At 38.7% G+C, this 16,151-nt stretch overlaps 1 protein-coding gene across 1 annotated transcript in view; it reads left to right on the forward strand.

The window, feature by feature from the left end:
- The window catches only part of SDC3 (syndecan 3), a 67,940-nt gene extending 60,143 nt beyond the window's left edge, over positions 1–7,797 (forward strand). Inside the window, exons 4-5 of the mRNA XM_075195503.1 lie at positions 1–102; positions 3,362–7,797. The exon at positions 1–102 is cut by the window's left edge and continues 193 nt beyond it. Coding sequence (XP_075051604.1) covers positions 1–102; positions 3,362–3,528 — 269 coding nt within the window. The 3' untranslated portion in view covers positions 3,529–7,797. The remainder of the gene's footprint in view (positions 103–3,361) is intronic.
- The last annotated feature ends 8,354 nt before the right edge of the window (positions 7,798–16,151 follow it).

Consider the following 16,151-nt stretch of genomic DNA (forward strand, 5'->3'; position numbering starts at 1 on the left):
GGAAAGTAGACACTGGTCTGATTGACAACACTATAGATTCTGGGAACACACTGGCACAGATGCCTCAAAAGAACATTCTGGAAAGAAGAGAAGTATTAATAGGTGAGTGACTTTTACAGAACTGTAACTTTGCAGTTGCGCAATCACATCCATTTCTGTGGTAGCTTCATTATACAATGACCATGAGGTAATAGCCTTACAAAGGTAAGCACCTACTATTTTTATGTTGTTGTGCAATGTACAATATATTACAGTACATCGGTCAAACTAGTGAGTTCACTAAACATTTGGTTAGTTTTAAAAGTTGGCATATTTGTGGTACTAAAAACTGGGGCAGTGTAGAACTAAAGTACATGTGTTCCCAAGGAGAAATCAGCAAATAAGCGGAGAGTGTTAAATGCTTAAAGGACCAGTAAGGGTTCTATATAAGACCCTTGGAAATGGAAGATTTCTTTTCGCTGCCTAATGCAGAGATAGATATTCTCTGTCACCCAATTTATTAATAAAAGGTTGCCGTGGCAGTTGAGCAATGTTTAGCTCCCTGGAGATTCTGTTTGGCAGCGGTAAGAGGAGTCTTACTGCTCTCCAGATCAGTACAGGGTCCCTCTTTGCATGCATGAAAAAAAGCTTAATTTTACTAATAACATTTGTTTCCTTGAGATGGTGATAGTGATAGGAGGACAGCGGCGGTACTTGTACTTACGCTGTCCTTGGTAAATAGAGTTCCCTATGTTTTGGATCGGGAAGCTTCACCAGAGGTGGTACCTTGCGATATCTTTCACCGGCCTGGTGGCTTTGTTAAATAGGAAAAGCTCTACATCTCCCATGTTGGATTTAGGGCTTTTCTCCCTTTGATGAATGGACCCTAAACCCTCAATCTGAAATATTTGGATATGAAACATAAGGTTTAAACTTCTTTTAAAAAGTATTTCCTCTTGACACCATTACTAATACCTGAGGCTCCCTACACATCCATTTTTAGTACAGTATTCAAGCTGGATCTGATACAGGTTAAAAGGCTGAGAAAGCTGTCATTTGAGCATATGTGACATCACAGGTCCTTTCCTTGCATATGCCCATACAGGGCATTTCTGCAGATCAAGTCTGCCAGGATGTCAGTCACTGATTGTTGTCAGAGAAGTGCCTGTCTCTTAACATTCAAGCTGCTGCAGACATAAAAGAGAACAAGGTGGACATATTTACTTAAGTTTAAACATTTCAGTGATTTCAGGTATATTATTCAATTCAGTAATACACAACCTTTCATATATAATAATGTGAAATACTGATTTTAAACACTCTTTAAGGCCTGAGACTCAATTATATTTAAGGGAACTTTACTTATGAATGGCTAAAGACCTTTAGCCCTCTGATAATCAGACACTGGAGGACATTCGCAAACAGGAAAAAATACAGAGGAGCAGTGCATGGCTCCTTTTTTTCTGTACAGAATTATAGTGGAACTCATGCGCATTCTGTTTTAGAGTTTTGTCCACGCAGACCCTTTGCAGAACTTATTTTGCAGATTTGTGTTTTATAACATAAATAAGCATGTCCTAAAAAGTAAACAGACCAATATCTGCCTATAAGCACAACTGGACACTGCTTAATTTATTCTAATATCTCCCCTTTTCCACTGTAATACAGCTCATTTAACCTCTTTTATATAGCTCATGATGGTAAGTAGTCACCTTTATTTAAAGTGTACAACTTTATAATTACATTTTTTATTTCCAGTGAATTATGTGCACATATGGACCTCCCCTACAATTGCATCTTCATGGCCCACCTCCCTGCTTTACACTAATATAATCAGTTTCCTCATGTTTGTGAAATCTGGCCACTTTGCATGATTAAGAAAGCACTTTAAGATGTTAAAACAGGAATGTCTCCAAATTGGCCCAGTCTTTAAATCTATTAGATTATCTCATCCCACAAATTAAATGTTGTTTTGCAGTCATGTGTACAATCAGACACATTAAAATATAGACAGACCTCTTCATAAAGCAGGAAGAAACGTGTTTTGCTCTGTCCATGAGTAACCCCTATTGTGACTTAATTTAATATTGAAAACATAATCACAGCATAGCAACATACATAGTGTATACAGGCACACCATTTGTTCACCGCACTTCCAAGTAAACTATGTCACTTTATACACCTTAGTATATTGTATAATATATTCTAGGTTAATAGAAAGACTTGTCTAACAATGTTTTGTACCAAGTACTATACACAGGACAAGGGGTCATGAATTGCAAATGGAGGAAAGACGGTTTCGCCATGAGCAGATGATTTTTAAAATGAATTGGATGCCTTTTTTTAGATTCTCCTGGTATCTATAAGCTATAATTAGCAGAGGGGTGATTGATCCAAGGAATTTTTATTTAATTGACATTTTCAAGGTCAAGGAGGAATTTTTTTTCCCTTTGTGAGACTAAATTGACAACTGTCACACGGGGGGTTTGTTTTGTCTTCCTCTGGATCAACGCAACTAGATTTTTTGAAACGTTTTAAACTTACTAACTATGTAACATTATGCTAACCATGAATACTGGAAATCAGATTACTGAAGTATAGGATGGATTTATTAAGTACGCAATGCAAGTCTATATGGAAGACCATGCTTTCAGTACTACCCATTTGTCCTGAGGAGTTTCCATTTACAGGGTTAGGGTTTCTTTGTGAAAAGCTAAAAATCTTTATTCTTTTGATGTATATGTCAGAGATTGACATTTTTTTTGATGTGGCTAACATTTGTTGGAAAGGTTCCTATCAGCTGGCAAAATGTCATCTATGTGAAATAAAGTGTAGTGTGTCCCTTTGATCAATGCTTCAAAGACCAATAAGTATTGTAATTTTAGTATCCCACTTCATGCAGTCAGACAGTCACTATATGTTCAGTGTGTACATCATTCCTTCTATGTACATATAAGAGCTCCACATCAAATCTAACTACTGAGATGTGCCTCACTACCAGTTCACCTGTACAGGTGCAGGACACGGTGGTCCATCAGTTGTGAGGACTAAAGCATGACACCTACTGTGATCTGTGTCTGACACTGGATGTTTTGCCGTTTGATATAGATTTCTTACTGAAGTAATTGCATAGAAAAGTAGACACATCATGATTGTTCATAATGCAAGACTTTTTATGTAATGATTTTAATACTACCTATGCACTGCTAATCTAGAACCCTTTTGGATCTGCGGGTACAGGCAAATGTGACTTCAACAGGTTGCAAAACATGATAGAAATAAAAGCAAATCAAGATCTGTAATGTATTTAAGCAATTTTTAAAACAATTGAAGGTTATTAAAAAAAAACCTGAAATTATTATTTTTTTCTGCTTCTCTCCAGCGGTGATAGTTGGAGGGGTAGTTGGAGCCCTGTTTGCTGCTTTCCTAGTGATGCTGCTGATTTATCGCATGAAAAAGAAAGATGAAGGAAGTTACGCTCTGGAGGAGCCCAAACCAGCCAGCGTCTCGTATCAGAAACCAGACAATCATGAGGAATTTTACGCATAGTAGGGGGATGTGTCCTCCTATATCCCCTTTACCAGTCCTGATGATCAACGAGCCTGTGGACGGATCTTGCTTTCATGGCTCCCATGTTCACTGTTCTTGGATATGGGCTCTTTCTTGTTTTAAAATCACAACTGCCTGAAGTGTGGTCACACATAGTGTGGTCAGATCAGGACATCTCATCAACCTTTGGAAACAGAGAATGTTCCCATTGTGGGATTTCTACTCCATCCTTTCCTCTTTGCATTTGTACACTGTACATGGCCACAACTGCCAGGTGCTTCCTTGAGGGTTCTTCTACCATACTTGACTTATTTACCTCTTTGTGGCCATCATATAGAAGATTCAGGACCCACCTAAGCACAAGTGATACCCTTTAGGTTATCCTATATTGCAGTATTGGCATATGAAATATTTGCTGTAACCCCAGGGGCAGTCTGTTTTTTTATAATATTTCTCAAATAGGAATGTACATGCTAAAGGGAATTTAGAATGTTGTATAAAAACCATATATTTATCTTTTTACTATACATATATTGCTTGTTTTTCAGTCCGACCACAGGCTCCACAATCAAACTGTAAATATAATTTTGTGTAAATTAATAAAATGTTAGGGGGTCTTATTAGAAAAAAAAAAAAGACAACTTTTTTTTTTGACATTTAAACAAAACATTCTCCAGCAAACATGTACTTATGTAGGAATGAAGACTGAAATACTGATATATCTTTTAATGAGACGGTACTGTGATGGAAAGAGATGATAAAGGTGGTGTTTTGGTTAAATGTAGTGCCATAAAAAGGGGCTTTAGTTAACCTGTCCTTCCCAAGAGCCTGAATGAAAAAGCTCCATGCCAATGAGTCTTGATTTTCTTTCTAGGTGATTATGCTTCACCCACCCATTTTAACCATATACGCTTTGCTTTATTTACTAAGAGGTGCAATAAAACATATCCAGAAGCTACAGTGTAAGTAAAACAAACAGAAAAATAAAGTTGATTTGACAACACAAAATGCATGTATATAGTGTAATGAACTAAAACATAGTCAACCTTTTTCCTATGTCATGCATTGTTTCCTTTGTAGCCAAAGATTCTAGGTACATATATGCAGGTGAGCACATCTTCAGTTCTGAACTTGGATGTTTTCCATGAGTTGCCTAGATCACATATTCAGAGAAGATGTAACTGATATGATGACTGGTTCACATAAGCAACTTTTTATTAATAGCAGAGCTGAAAGTAATTAAACAAAGAGCGCCTCTTGTGGTTTTACCAACTGACCTGACTTATTTAAATTCTTGACTAAGTGACTGGTAGAAAAGTTGTATAAACAATTTCACATGAAACATTGCTTAGATGGATTGGTTGCTGCAGTTTTGAAGACACAACAAAGTTGTTTCAGTGAATAAAGGGTGCAGGCATATGGATATATGTTTCCTATGTTCAGAGCTGGATTAAGGCCCGGAGGACTGAGGGCACTTAAGACAGGGGGCCTCTATGTTCTAATATGGCTATCATTTTAGACAAATGCACAGTCAATATTGTGTTCACTACTGTTAGGTGCACATAACCCTGCCTTCACAAGAAGTACAGTATGAAGCAGGACATACCTCCCAACTGCCTTGCAGTTGGACCAAATCCTGACTAAGCGAGACAGTCAGAAGAATTTGTGATTGCCCCACCAGATTCAGGACAGTTGGAAGGCGTCCTGCTCTCTCCTACTTGTTCTTGCAGCTTTCACCACCTGCAGCTACTCGTGTCTTTAGCTGAGTTGCTGCTTGTCTGGATCCTCGAATGTTGGGAAAAGGACAGGTACGTGACATTTAGAAAGCACCTACCAGCTCTGGCATTAAAGCAATAGCACCCACATTTAATAACTAAGCCTCCCTTCCTGCAACCAGCCCCAACATTATATTAATAGTATTCCCATTAAATAAATAGACCTATTTCTCTCCCCCCAAACAGCACCGGTAATAAATTAAAAGCATTTACATTTAATAAATATACCTGTTTCCCACCACAATCCCCGAAATTAAATCATTCATATTCGCATTTATTAAATAGCCCTCCTTCTCCCCAAACTCAGCCCCATATTCAATTAATAGTCCCAAACCACACAGCATAAATTACAGGTCACCTCACCTTATATTAATAGGCCTCATCATCACCCCACATACATATTAATAGCACTCACCATTAAATAATTAGCCTCACCCACACGCCACCATTAAATTAATAGTCCACCTTCCATCCACTTTACATTAAGACAATTTCCCCATTCCTTTACTTTGTTCCATCCGCACTGTGTTTGGGAGGCAGACTCTTCTGTTTGCTGCTTGAAGCTCTGCACATATGGGACTGCACGCCTCTCATGTAGTGCACAAATCATGTGTTGTGTCAGTGAGATAAAAGGAGGCATCCACACATAGAGGAAGGGAAGGAAGAAAGGATCATACGATCCGCTGCCGCATCAAGTAAGATGGCTTGCCCTGGAGGAGGGGTCAGCCACCAGGAACCATATAGTGTTCCGCTGGCACCCGCTTGAGTTGGTACTATGGGAGTACCTGGTCCGGGTGACTCTTTGAGAGAAGGGGGCATATGACTCCTGTGCACCCCCTTAATCCGGCTCTGCTGTATTCTGTTATGTTCACATTCACTCTGAACGGAGTAGAAATGTCTGACACATCTTGAATGCAGTTTGTGATATCCTTACAAGGAGATACAAGGATACTTACATTAGGTACAGCACAGAGAACATTTAGAAAGTACAGTATTTTCCATCCAACATTTTAATTGCCTGGAGTTGTACCGGAGTCTGTCTCTTCTGTTCCCCAAATAAATATTGGAAACTCTGTATGTGCACCGAAGGAAGGGGAACTTGGGGCAATCACTATTATACAGGGTGATTCAAAAGTCGCAGTACACCCTTTTATTTCGAAAACTCTACAGGAATTGGGCCGATTGGCCGATTTCAAGATGGCGCCCATGTTTGGTACATACCGTAAAAGATAGACCACGTCACCCATACCTTACTGGAGTATTCAGGTTTCCCAATTTCCTGTAGAGTTTTTGAAATAAAAGGGTGTACTGCGACTTTTGAATCACCCTGTATATCAAACCACCTAGTCCTAAGCTCACTGCATATATTGAATCTACTTCCTCTTTGTTATCAATGTATGACAATGGGGAGGGGTTTACAATCAGGTCTCTGACACAGGGTATAAGTGTTTTGGAATTGTCAGGAGTAGAGGTTTAAAGAACTATGAATTTTATCCTAGCATTAACCAGTAAAATGATTTTTTGAACGGACACAAAGGTGGAATTCTAAATATGAAATGAAGATATCTCCCAAAGTAGAATTTCTCTAAACCAAGCTGAATGTCATTTCTGTGTCAGTATATGTACTCGTTGATTTCCCTGTGGAGACTGAATGTAATTTTCCAAGGGGGGTTTTGTGCATTTGCAGCAACTGTATCAGCCAATCGGAAAACACTCCTTGGCCAAACTTTACAGAATGAAACAACTTAACTGGCCAATCCTGAGATTTTTGTTTTGTACATTTTGCTGCCTGTCAATCCACAAAGTGGGCTAATTTCTTAAAAAAGAAAGTAGTGAAATCATTTCTCGAAGGGGTTGGGTAATCGGGTTGTACTGTAATAGAGCATTTTTTGTATGTACAGTATGTAATTCACTAGGATTTTAGCATAAACAATTTGCTTCTTAAAGTCAGTTCTGAATGTGTTCTGGATCTCATAGCACACACTTCCAAGGGCTCGTTCACACACTTGTGGTGGGGTAGTGGGTAAAATGTATGAAAGTTAAGGCGTGCTTCAGACACATTTTAGGGATCTGTTTTAACATGTTTTTCACATGCTTTTCTTGCTTGGCACTTTTACCAATACAGTGTATTGTACTGGTAGCGCAAGTTAACGCATAAGAAATAGGTTGTACCATGTTCTAAAATTTTAATTAGCGTTAAAATTCTAAAACAGAGTGGTGGGAATGGCACCAATAACTCTTTATTTGACCTATTTTTTATGTGGTGTTATGCATTTCTTAACATGTGAACAAAAATGTGGCTAGTTGGGAACGAGTCCTAAAGCCAAAAGCTGAAGCAACATGAGCAACAAGCAAACAAAAATAATCCACTTAAAAAAATACACCTGTATCTTTGCCAATGATTCTAACGCAATGTTGCAGTAATGTATCTTCTTAATTTTATAATTATTTCTGTGCTGTACCCATTAAGGACAATAAAAATGAAAAAACTTGACATTTTCCATTTTCTTGTCATTTTTTCAACATCATTTTATACAAACAATGAAATATCTGAATAACTAAAATAAATGTTTTTTTGTTATCTAGCTATACTGGTCTCAGTACTCAAACACATAAAACGATGTGTTCAGTGTCCAGCACTAAATATTGTAAACTAATATACAGTTGTGTAATGAAAAAGGCGATACAACAGTAAATAGTTGATAAAAGTAAAGTGCTTGATCAAGTCTGTAAGGGTTCAAAAGGTTAAGGGGCATATTCAATTAGCTTCTGGGATCACGGCATTGCGCGACAGCGCACATAAAGTGCAATTACGGTACAGCTACATCGCAGATTTCACTTCGCTACCCTATGGGGTGCAAAGCAAAATCTGCGGTGTATCAATATCGGGAAGGAAGCAGCCGCGTGTAGCCGTGATCTGGAAAGCTTATTGAATGTACCCCTAAGTGACTTAAGGCAGTGGTTCCCAAACTTTTGCAATTCGCAGCACCCTTAGAGTCTCCAAATTTTTTCAAGGCACCCCTCCAAAATAATTATTGAGCAGTCCTGTTTTAGAAGTAGTTGGGTCAAAAAATTGTAATAAGTATTTAGGTCAGGACAGAAATACTTATTTAGTTGTATGCAAAAATGCCCCTCTGCATCCAGACACTCTGCCCGCTCTGCATCCAGACACACTGCCCTCTCTCACACTGCTCTCTCTGCCCTCTCACACGCTGTCCACTCCTCTGCCCTCTTACACGCTGTGTCCCCCTCCTCTGCCCTCTCACACGCTGTGTCCCCCTCCTCTGCCCTCTCACACGCTGTGTCCCCCTCCTCTGCCCATCCTCTGCCCCGCTGTCACCATCTTCTGCCCCGCTGTCACCATCCTCTGCCCTCTGTCCCCATTCTTTGCCAGGCTCCAGCCATGTCGATATTCAGTGACAGCTGCGGGAGAGAGGAGGCTGCTGGGTCCCGGCGCCCGACGGATTGGTAAGTTTCTGTGTTCTTTTTTTTTTATGGCTGGCCCGCAGCACCCCTGGGAGCCGCGGCGCACAGTTTGGGAACCGCCGACTTAAGGAATAAATTTATCAAATCTAAACAAGGAAAAGTGGATGTGTTGCCTTTAGGAACCAATCAGATTCTAGGTATCATTTTCTAGAATGTACTATATAAATGATAGCTATAATCTTATTGGTTGCTATGGGCAACTTTTGCACTTTTCCTTTTTAGAGTGTTTACTAAATCTAACCCTTAGTGGTCATATAACTGAAGTACAGTTGGCCAAGATTGTTCAACTTGCTAGAGCATAATCGTAACAAATTAATTCTGTTTACACGTGGAACATAGAGAGGAAGACATAATCAACAAAGGGCATTGTGAAAACTCAAGATCATAACAAATGTGCATTAATAATAATAAAATGAATTAGACATAAAGATGTTGATGAATTGACTAGTGTGTAGCTAGCTCTTCACACCATTAAATGGCTGCAAGCCATCCTTGTGTACAATATTTTTGAATATACCTAGTATTCTGCATTCACCACGGTATTTACATATGATCTGAATTGTGTACTTAGCTCTCCACTACAGAGCGGTATCTTGAATCCTGTTGGGTAAAATTAACCCCATGTTTTATCTTACTGCCTTATCAGGTCCATTTTTTGCCCTTACTTTTCTCTAATCTATATATATATATGCCTAGTGGCGTGTGTTAGTCTGTCTGTGTGTGTGTGTGTGTGTGTGTGTGTGGAAAAAATAAAACCAAGCTGCAGCGCCACCTGCTAGGCGGAGTTATACACTGACCTACTAAATTCTTAGTGTGTGTGGAAAAAAAAATTCAGAAAGGGCTGAAATTTGGTATACTAAGATGTTTTTAATTTGTTAATTTAATTTGTTAATTGTTAAAAGTGTTTATAAAGATTTAAAAAAAATATATATATATTTCTTGAAGGAGAAGTGACAGTTGGGAGTGGTTGGTGGTTGCCGGGGGTGACAGTGGGGAGTGGTTGGTGGTTGCCGGGGATGACAGAGTGAGAGGAGTGTGATACTCAGGACCGCTGAGAGAGATCCCTGTGTCTGGATAGACATCTGGATAGATGTGGCGATAAAGATGAAGGATGAGGTGATGGAGAAAAATGATGAGGTGGTGACATGTGGACAAAATCACGTTAAAAAAGGGCGCTTACGTCAGGAAGTAACGCTCTTCCCCTGAGGAGGCCTGGGCTATGGCCCCAATGCATGACAAGAACCTTTTTAACACCTTAAGTAGCTTGATTTGACTAGAATGCATGAGTGTCATGCACGGGTTAACTTGTACACATATGTTTGGCAATTTGTGTAGGGAGAAGGGTGCCATATCACTTGCTGTCTTATGATTAAGCACTCCACCTCTTAATTAACCACTCAATAGTTGAGTGTGATTAGACACCACCTATTATTTAACCAGATTCTATATAGGTGTATTTAGACACTCCACCCATTAATAACCACACCCGGATTCCATGGCTTTTTTTTTTTTAAATAAGAATTCTCATATTTTTTTGTGTTAGTTGGTGGAAGACCCTTTCCTTTGTTGCCATTGTCTCACAAATCATAACAACGCAGAGGCAGCTAAATCTGTCCATGAGGGCTGCTGATTGCTCTGCACTGTGTCATCTACAGCCATATAGAAACTGCATGTGATAGACATTGGGCTCTACATGGTGGGTATGTGACTGAAATACTTGAATTTTCTAGATATTGTGGGCATGAAACTGTTTTGCTAGGATGGTAGCTATTTGACTATTATGCTAGCATTGAGTTGTATATGGTGGGTATTATGCATGGCACTGTTAGTGGTGTGCATAGGGCTGTGTGTGGCAGACAGGATGTTTTTCACACCTTGTTATGTATGTGATAAATATAGGACTTTATATATTACCCATGGTACACTTTGTGGTGGGTGAATCTCTATTCGTGCATCAATCTGTATATTTTAATCATGGTAATCATGGTGGTTGTCATGGAAGAATTAGGATTCCATTGGTCTGTAAAATGTTGACAATGGGCATGCCATTCTGGTCCTCGGGGCTATATGTGCTGGAAATGCATCTATTATGCTGGCATGGCACTGTACACTCAGTGGTTACTTTATTAGGTACACCTGCTCGTTAATGCAAATATCTAATCAACCAATTCACATGGCAGAAATTAATTGGATAAAAGCATGTGAACATGGTCAAGAGGTTCAGTTTTTGTTCAGACCAAACACCAGAATGGGGAAGAAATGCAATCTAAATAACTTTGTTCTGGAATGGTACCAGAAAGGGTGGATTGAGCAGCTCAGAAAATGCTGATCTCCTGGGATTTTCACGCACAACAGTCTCTACAGTTTACAGAGAATGGTGCCCAAAACACATCCAGTTAGCGACAGTTCTGTAAGTGATTACGCCTTGGTAATGAAAGAGGTCAGAGGAGAATGGCCAGAATGGTTCAATCTGACAGGAAGGCGACAGTAACTTAATTAACCATGCGTTACAACACTGGTATGCAGAATAGTATCTCTGAACACACAACATGTTGAATCTTCAAGTGGATGGGATACAGCAGCAGAAAACCACACCAGGTTACACTTCTGTTAGCTAAGAACAGTAAACTAGGCTACATTGGGCACAGGCTCACCAAAACTGGACAGTTGGAGATTGGAAAAAGATTGCCTGGTCTGACGAATCTCAAATTCTGCTGCGACATGCAGATAGTAGGGTCAGAATTTGCCATTAACAGTATAAATCCATACATTTATCCTGCCTTGTGTCAACGGTACAGGCTGGTGGTGTAACGGCCCCTCAATACCAATTCAGCATTGTTTAAATGCTACAGCCTACCTGAGTATTGTTGCTGACTATGTGTATACTTTTATGGCCACAGTTTACCCATCTTCTAATGGCGACTTCCAGCATAATAAGGCACCATGCCACAAAGCACACTACATCTCAAGCTGGTTCCACAAACATGACAATAAGTTCAGTGTACTCCAATGGCTTCCACTTTCACCAGATCTCAATACAATAGAGTACCTTTAGAATGTGGTGGTATGGGAGATTTGCAGCATGAATGTGCAGCCTGCAAATCTGCAGCAACTGCGGTGATGCTGTCACGTAAACATGGACCAGAATATCTAGGGAATGTTTCCAGCACCTTGTTGAATTTCTTTCACAAAGAAAGGGTTGTGATGGACATGTCCAGTGACTGCATGGTGTTAGGGCCATCTTTTCCATTGGGCACGATGGACAGCTGCCCAGGGGCCCCACGGGCAAGGGGGCCCCATAGGCACGGCTCTTAATGGGAATAAATAATCCTGCGAAAGAAAAAAGCCTGCAAAAAAACCTGCAAGGGTCACTGAGCAAGTACATCTATCTATTTCTATCTCTATATATCTATATCTATATCTGTATACATCTATATATCTATATCTAGGGGCCCCGGTGCACTGCTTTCAATTCAGACAGTGAACGAAACTATGCCTACAAATGCAGGTAGAGCATTTATTTACACTAATGTATTTGGAGGCCTTGGTCCTAGACTCCTAACATTTAACATTTGTCAGGCTGTCAGGACGTCATGGAAGATGGCTTAAACTGAGCTCCAGTCATATCAGTGTCAATGAACACTGAATTCAGTATAGTGTTTTATAAGCCTGAATCTGTCACATACCCCCTTATGTTAGACAATGTTCCTGCATAACATTGCGTTTGGATTTTGGTTACCTCAGGATATAAGAGAATATAGTAGGAGAAAAACTGTGGCCCACTTCTTTAACACGTCTGCCTATTGGCATATCTGGCCCAGGATGAAGGACATTTTTTCTGTACATTACCAAGAAGGTGCAAGGTAAATGTGTCAGTGTCTGCGTATTAGTAGAAGACATAAGCTATGTGTTTTAAGCATTGCTACCTACTCAAAATGTCTAAATGACACTTGGGGGTATATTTACTAAACTGCAGGTTTGAAAAAGTGCAGTTTAGTAAATATACCCCTTGGATTAGTGTGAGACCTTCTGGCTTACCTTCTGGCCTACTGAGAGAAAGGCATTTACCTGCCTGCAAAGTGGGTGGGGCTGTCCTACAATGATACAAATTGCATAATCAAGCTCTGCTCACCTCCATAAACACTGAGCGCTCGTGATGCATGAGTATTAGGAAGAGGTGAGAGGAATCTGTATTAGTAGATGGTAATTTATGTATTAAGATGTCTGTGTATTTGGAGGAGGACATAGAAATTATGTGTGTTAGGTGGTATATAGTTGTTTATTGACAAGGCTATTACACAGTAATATAGTGCAAAAATAAAATAATGCAAGAAATCTCCATGTCAGTGTCATCGTCCCCTGCTTTTCTTAGAGGAAGCGCAGTAGCATTTACTGGGAAACAAGGCTGAGAGCTAATTAACAGCTTATGCAATTAGCAGCATGTCAGCCTGCCAGGGTCTAATTAACTGGTTTGGAAAATTACCACAAGATGTGTTGGAGAGAAAATAAACCTTATTCAGTATCCGTATAGATAGTGTCGATTGTCTGCAACATAGTCTTTCACTATAATTGTAAAGTCACTGAACCTTATTGTATTGCAAGAAATCTTCCTTAATAGTGCATAGATATTCATCATTACCATGCAGTTTTTTGTCATTGTAAGGAGGATTATCAATATTTATATGTATGCCATGTTGGCATAAAAGTAAAATTTAAATTTATTTGTATGCTTTTTCCGCGAATGACTCATGAGTTCAGCAAATACTGTTCAATCATTTAGTGGATAAATTATTTATAAATCACAGTCTCTATATGTAAAGATCTCTGGAATACTACAGGCTGATTATTATTCATAAAAAAAATGTTTCCTCTTCCTTATCTGCCTATTTGTTACAGTGATGTCATCAAGCTTCTACGGAAAAGGCAGCTTATCTTTCAGTGCTGGAGAATTGGTGCACAGCTCACCATATAAATTCTTCATACAGCCTAACATTTGAAAGGCCAAAGTCAGGACACAGTCATGTCTCCTTCGAAACAGTGGCATGGCAACATCCCTGGAGGTGTGCCTAGCTCCTCTGAAGTGCTAGGCTGCTCCCAATGCTGCCCCCTCTCCAAAAAACACCTTGAATTTCTGCATGCACTTGCCTCCATCATATTGACCGGGGATATACCTCCCAAATCCCTGCAAGTCAGGACAAATGTGCTGATTGCAAGAGCGTTGGGACAGTCCCCTCAAATTAGTATTGTCCCACCGAAATCGGAATATTTGGGAAGTATGATTCTTTATATATATAAAAAAAATGATATCCAAATTATCTAGAATCATTTCTATGTCCTATCTCTCATATCTATCTAGCTAGTTAGTACATCTCTCTCTCTCTCTCTCTCTCATATATATTTATCCCATCTTTCTCTACCTCTCATATCTATCTATCTCATATCTATCTAGCACATATCTATCTATCTAGCACATGTCTCTCTCATATCTATCTCTCTCATATCTATCTATCTACTATCTATTTCTCTCATATCTATCTATCTATCTATCTATCTATCTATCTATCTATCCTGTTTCTAGCTAGCTAGCTAACTAGCGCATCTATCTATCTATCTATCTATCTATCTATCTATCTATCTATCTATCTATCTATCTATCTATCTATCTCATTTCTCTCAATACTCTCTCTCATATCTCTCTGCCTAGCACATCTCTCTCTCTCTCTCTCTCTCTCTCTCTCTCTCATATCTATCTAATCTCTGTCATATCTATCTATCTATCTATCTATCTATCTATCTATCTATCTATCTATCTGGCACATCTCTCATATCTATCTAATCTCTCTCTCTCTCTCATATCTAGCTAGTTAGCACATATCTATCTCTCTCACATATATCTCATATATATCGCTCTATCTCCTATCTATTTCTCTCATATCTCTCTCTCATATCTATCATCTTTCTATCCTGTATCTAGCTAGCTAGTGCATACCTCTGTCTATCTATCTAGCTATCTAGCTATATAGCACATATCTCTCTCACACTCTCATATCTATCTTTCTCATCTATCTCTATCTCTCATCTTTATCTATCTCTCATATCTATCTATATCACTAGCACATATCTCTATCATATCTATCTCAGATATATCTATCTCATATCTATCTATATAGCACATATCTATCTATCTCTCTCATATCTATCTATATAGCACATATCTATCTATCTCTCTCATATCTATCTATATAGTAAATATCTATCTATCTCTCTCATATCTATCTATAGCACATATCTATCTCTCTCATCTCTATCTCCTATTTCTCTCATATTTCTCTCTAATATCTATTTATCATCTATCTATCTATCTATCTATCTATCTATCTATCTATTTGCTATCTATCCTGTTTCTAACTAGCTAGCTGACTAGCGCATCTATCTATCTATCTATCTATCTATCTATCTATCTATCTCATTTCTCTCTAAACACTCTGTCTCATATCTATCTATCTATCTTTCTATCTATCTATCTCATTTCTTTCTCAAATCTCTCATTTCTATCTATCTAGCACATCTCTCTCTCTCTCTCATATCTATCTCTATATCTCCTATTTATCTAATATTTCTCTCTCATATCTATCTATCTATCTATCTATCTATCTATCTATCTATCTATCTATCTATCTATCTAGTTTCTAACTAGCTAGCAGACTAGCACATCTATCTATCTATCTATCTATCTATCTATCTATCTATCTATCTATCTATCTATCTATCTCATTTCTCTCTCAACACTCTCTTTCATATCTATCTACCTAGCACATCTCCCTCTCTCTCACTCTCTCTCTCTCTCTCGCTCTCTCTCTCTCTCTCTCTCATATCTATCTATCTATCTGGCACATTTCTCATATCTATTTAATCTCTCTCATATCTATTTATCTTTCTGGCACATCTCTCATATCTATCTAATCTCTCTCTCTCTCTCTCTCTCTCTCTCTCTCTCATATCTAGCTAGCTAGTTAGCACATATATCTCTCTCTCACATATATACCATATATATCTCTATCTCCTATCTATTTCTCTCATATCTTTCTCTCATATCTATCATCTTTCTATCCTGTATCTAGCTAGCTAGTACATATCTCTGTCTATCTATCTATCTATCTATCTATCTAGCACATATCTCTCTCACACTCTCATATCTATCTTTCTCATCTATCTCTCTCTATCTATCTCAGATCTATCTATCTCTATCTATATAGCACATATATCTCTCTCACTCATATCTATCTATATAGCACACATCTTTCTATCTATCCCTCTCATATCTATCTCTCTATCTCCTATTTCTCTCCTATTTCTCTCTCA

Source organism: Mixophyes fleayi, chromosome 2 (assembly GCF_038048845.1).
Source record: "Mixophyes fleayi isolate aMixFle1 chromosome 2, aMixFle1.hap1, whole genome shotgun sequence".
Classification (NCBI taxonomy): domain Eukaryota; kingdom Metazoa; phylum Chordata; class Amphibia; order Anura; family Limnodynastidae; genus Mixophyes; species Mixophyes fleayi.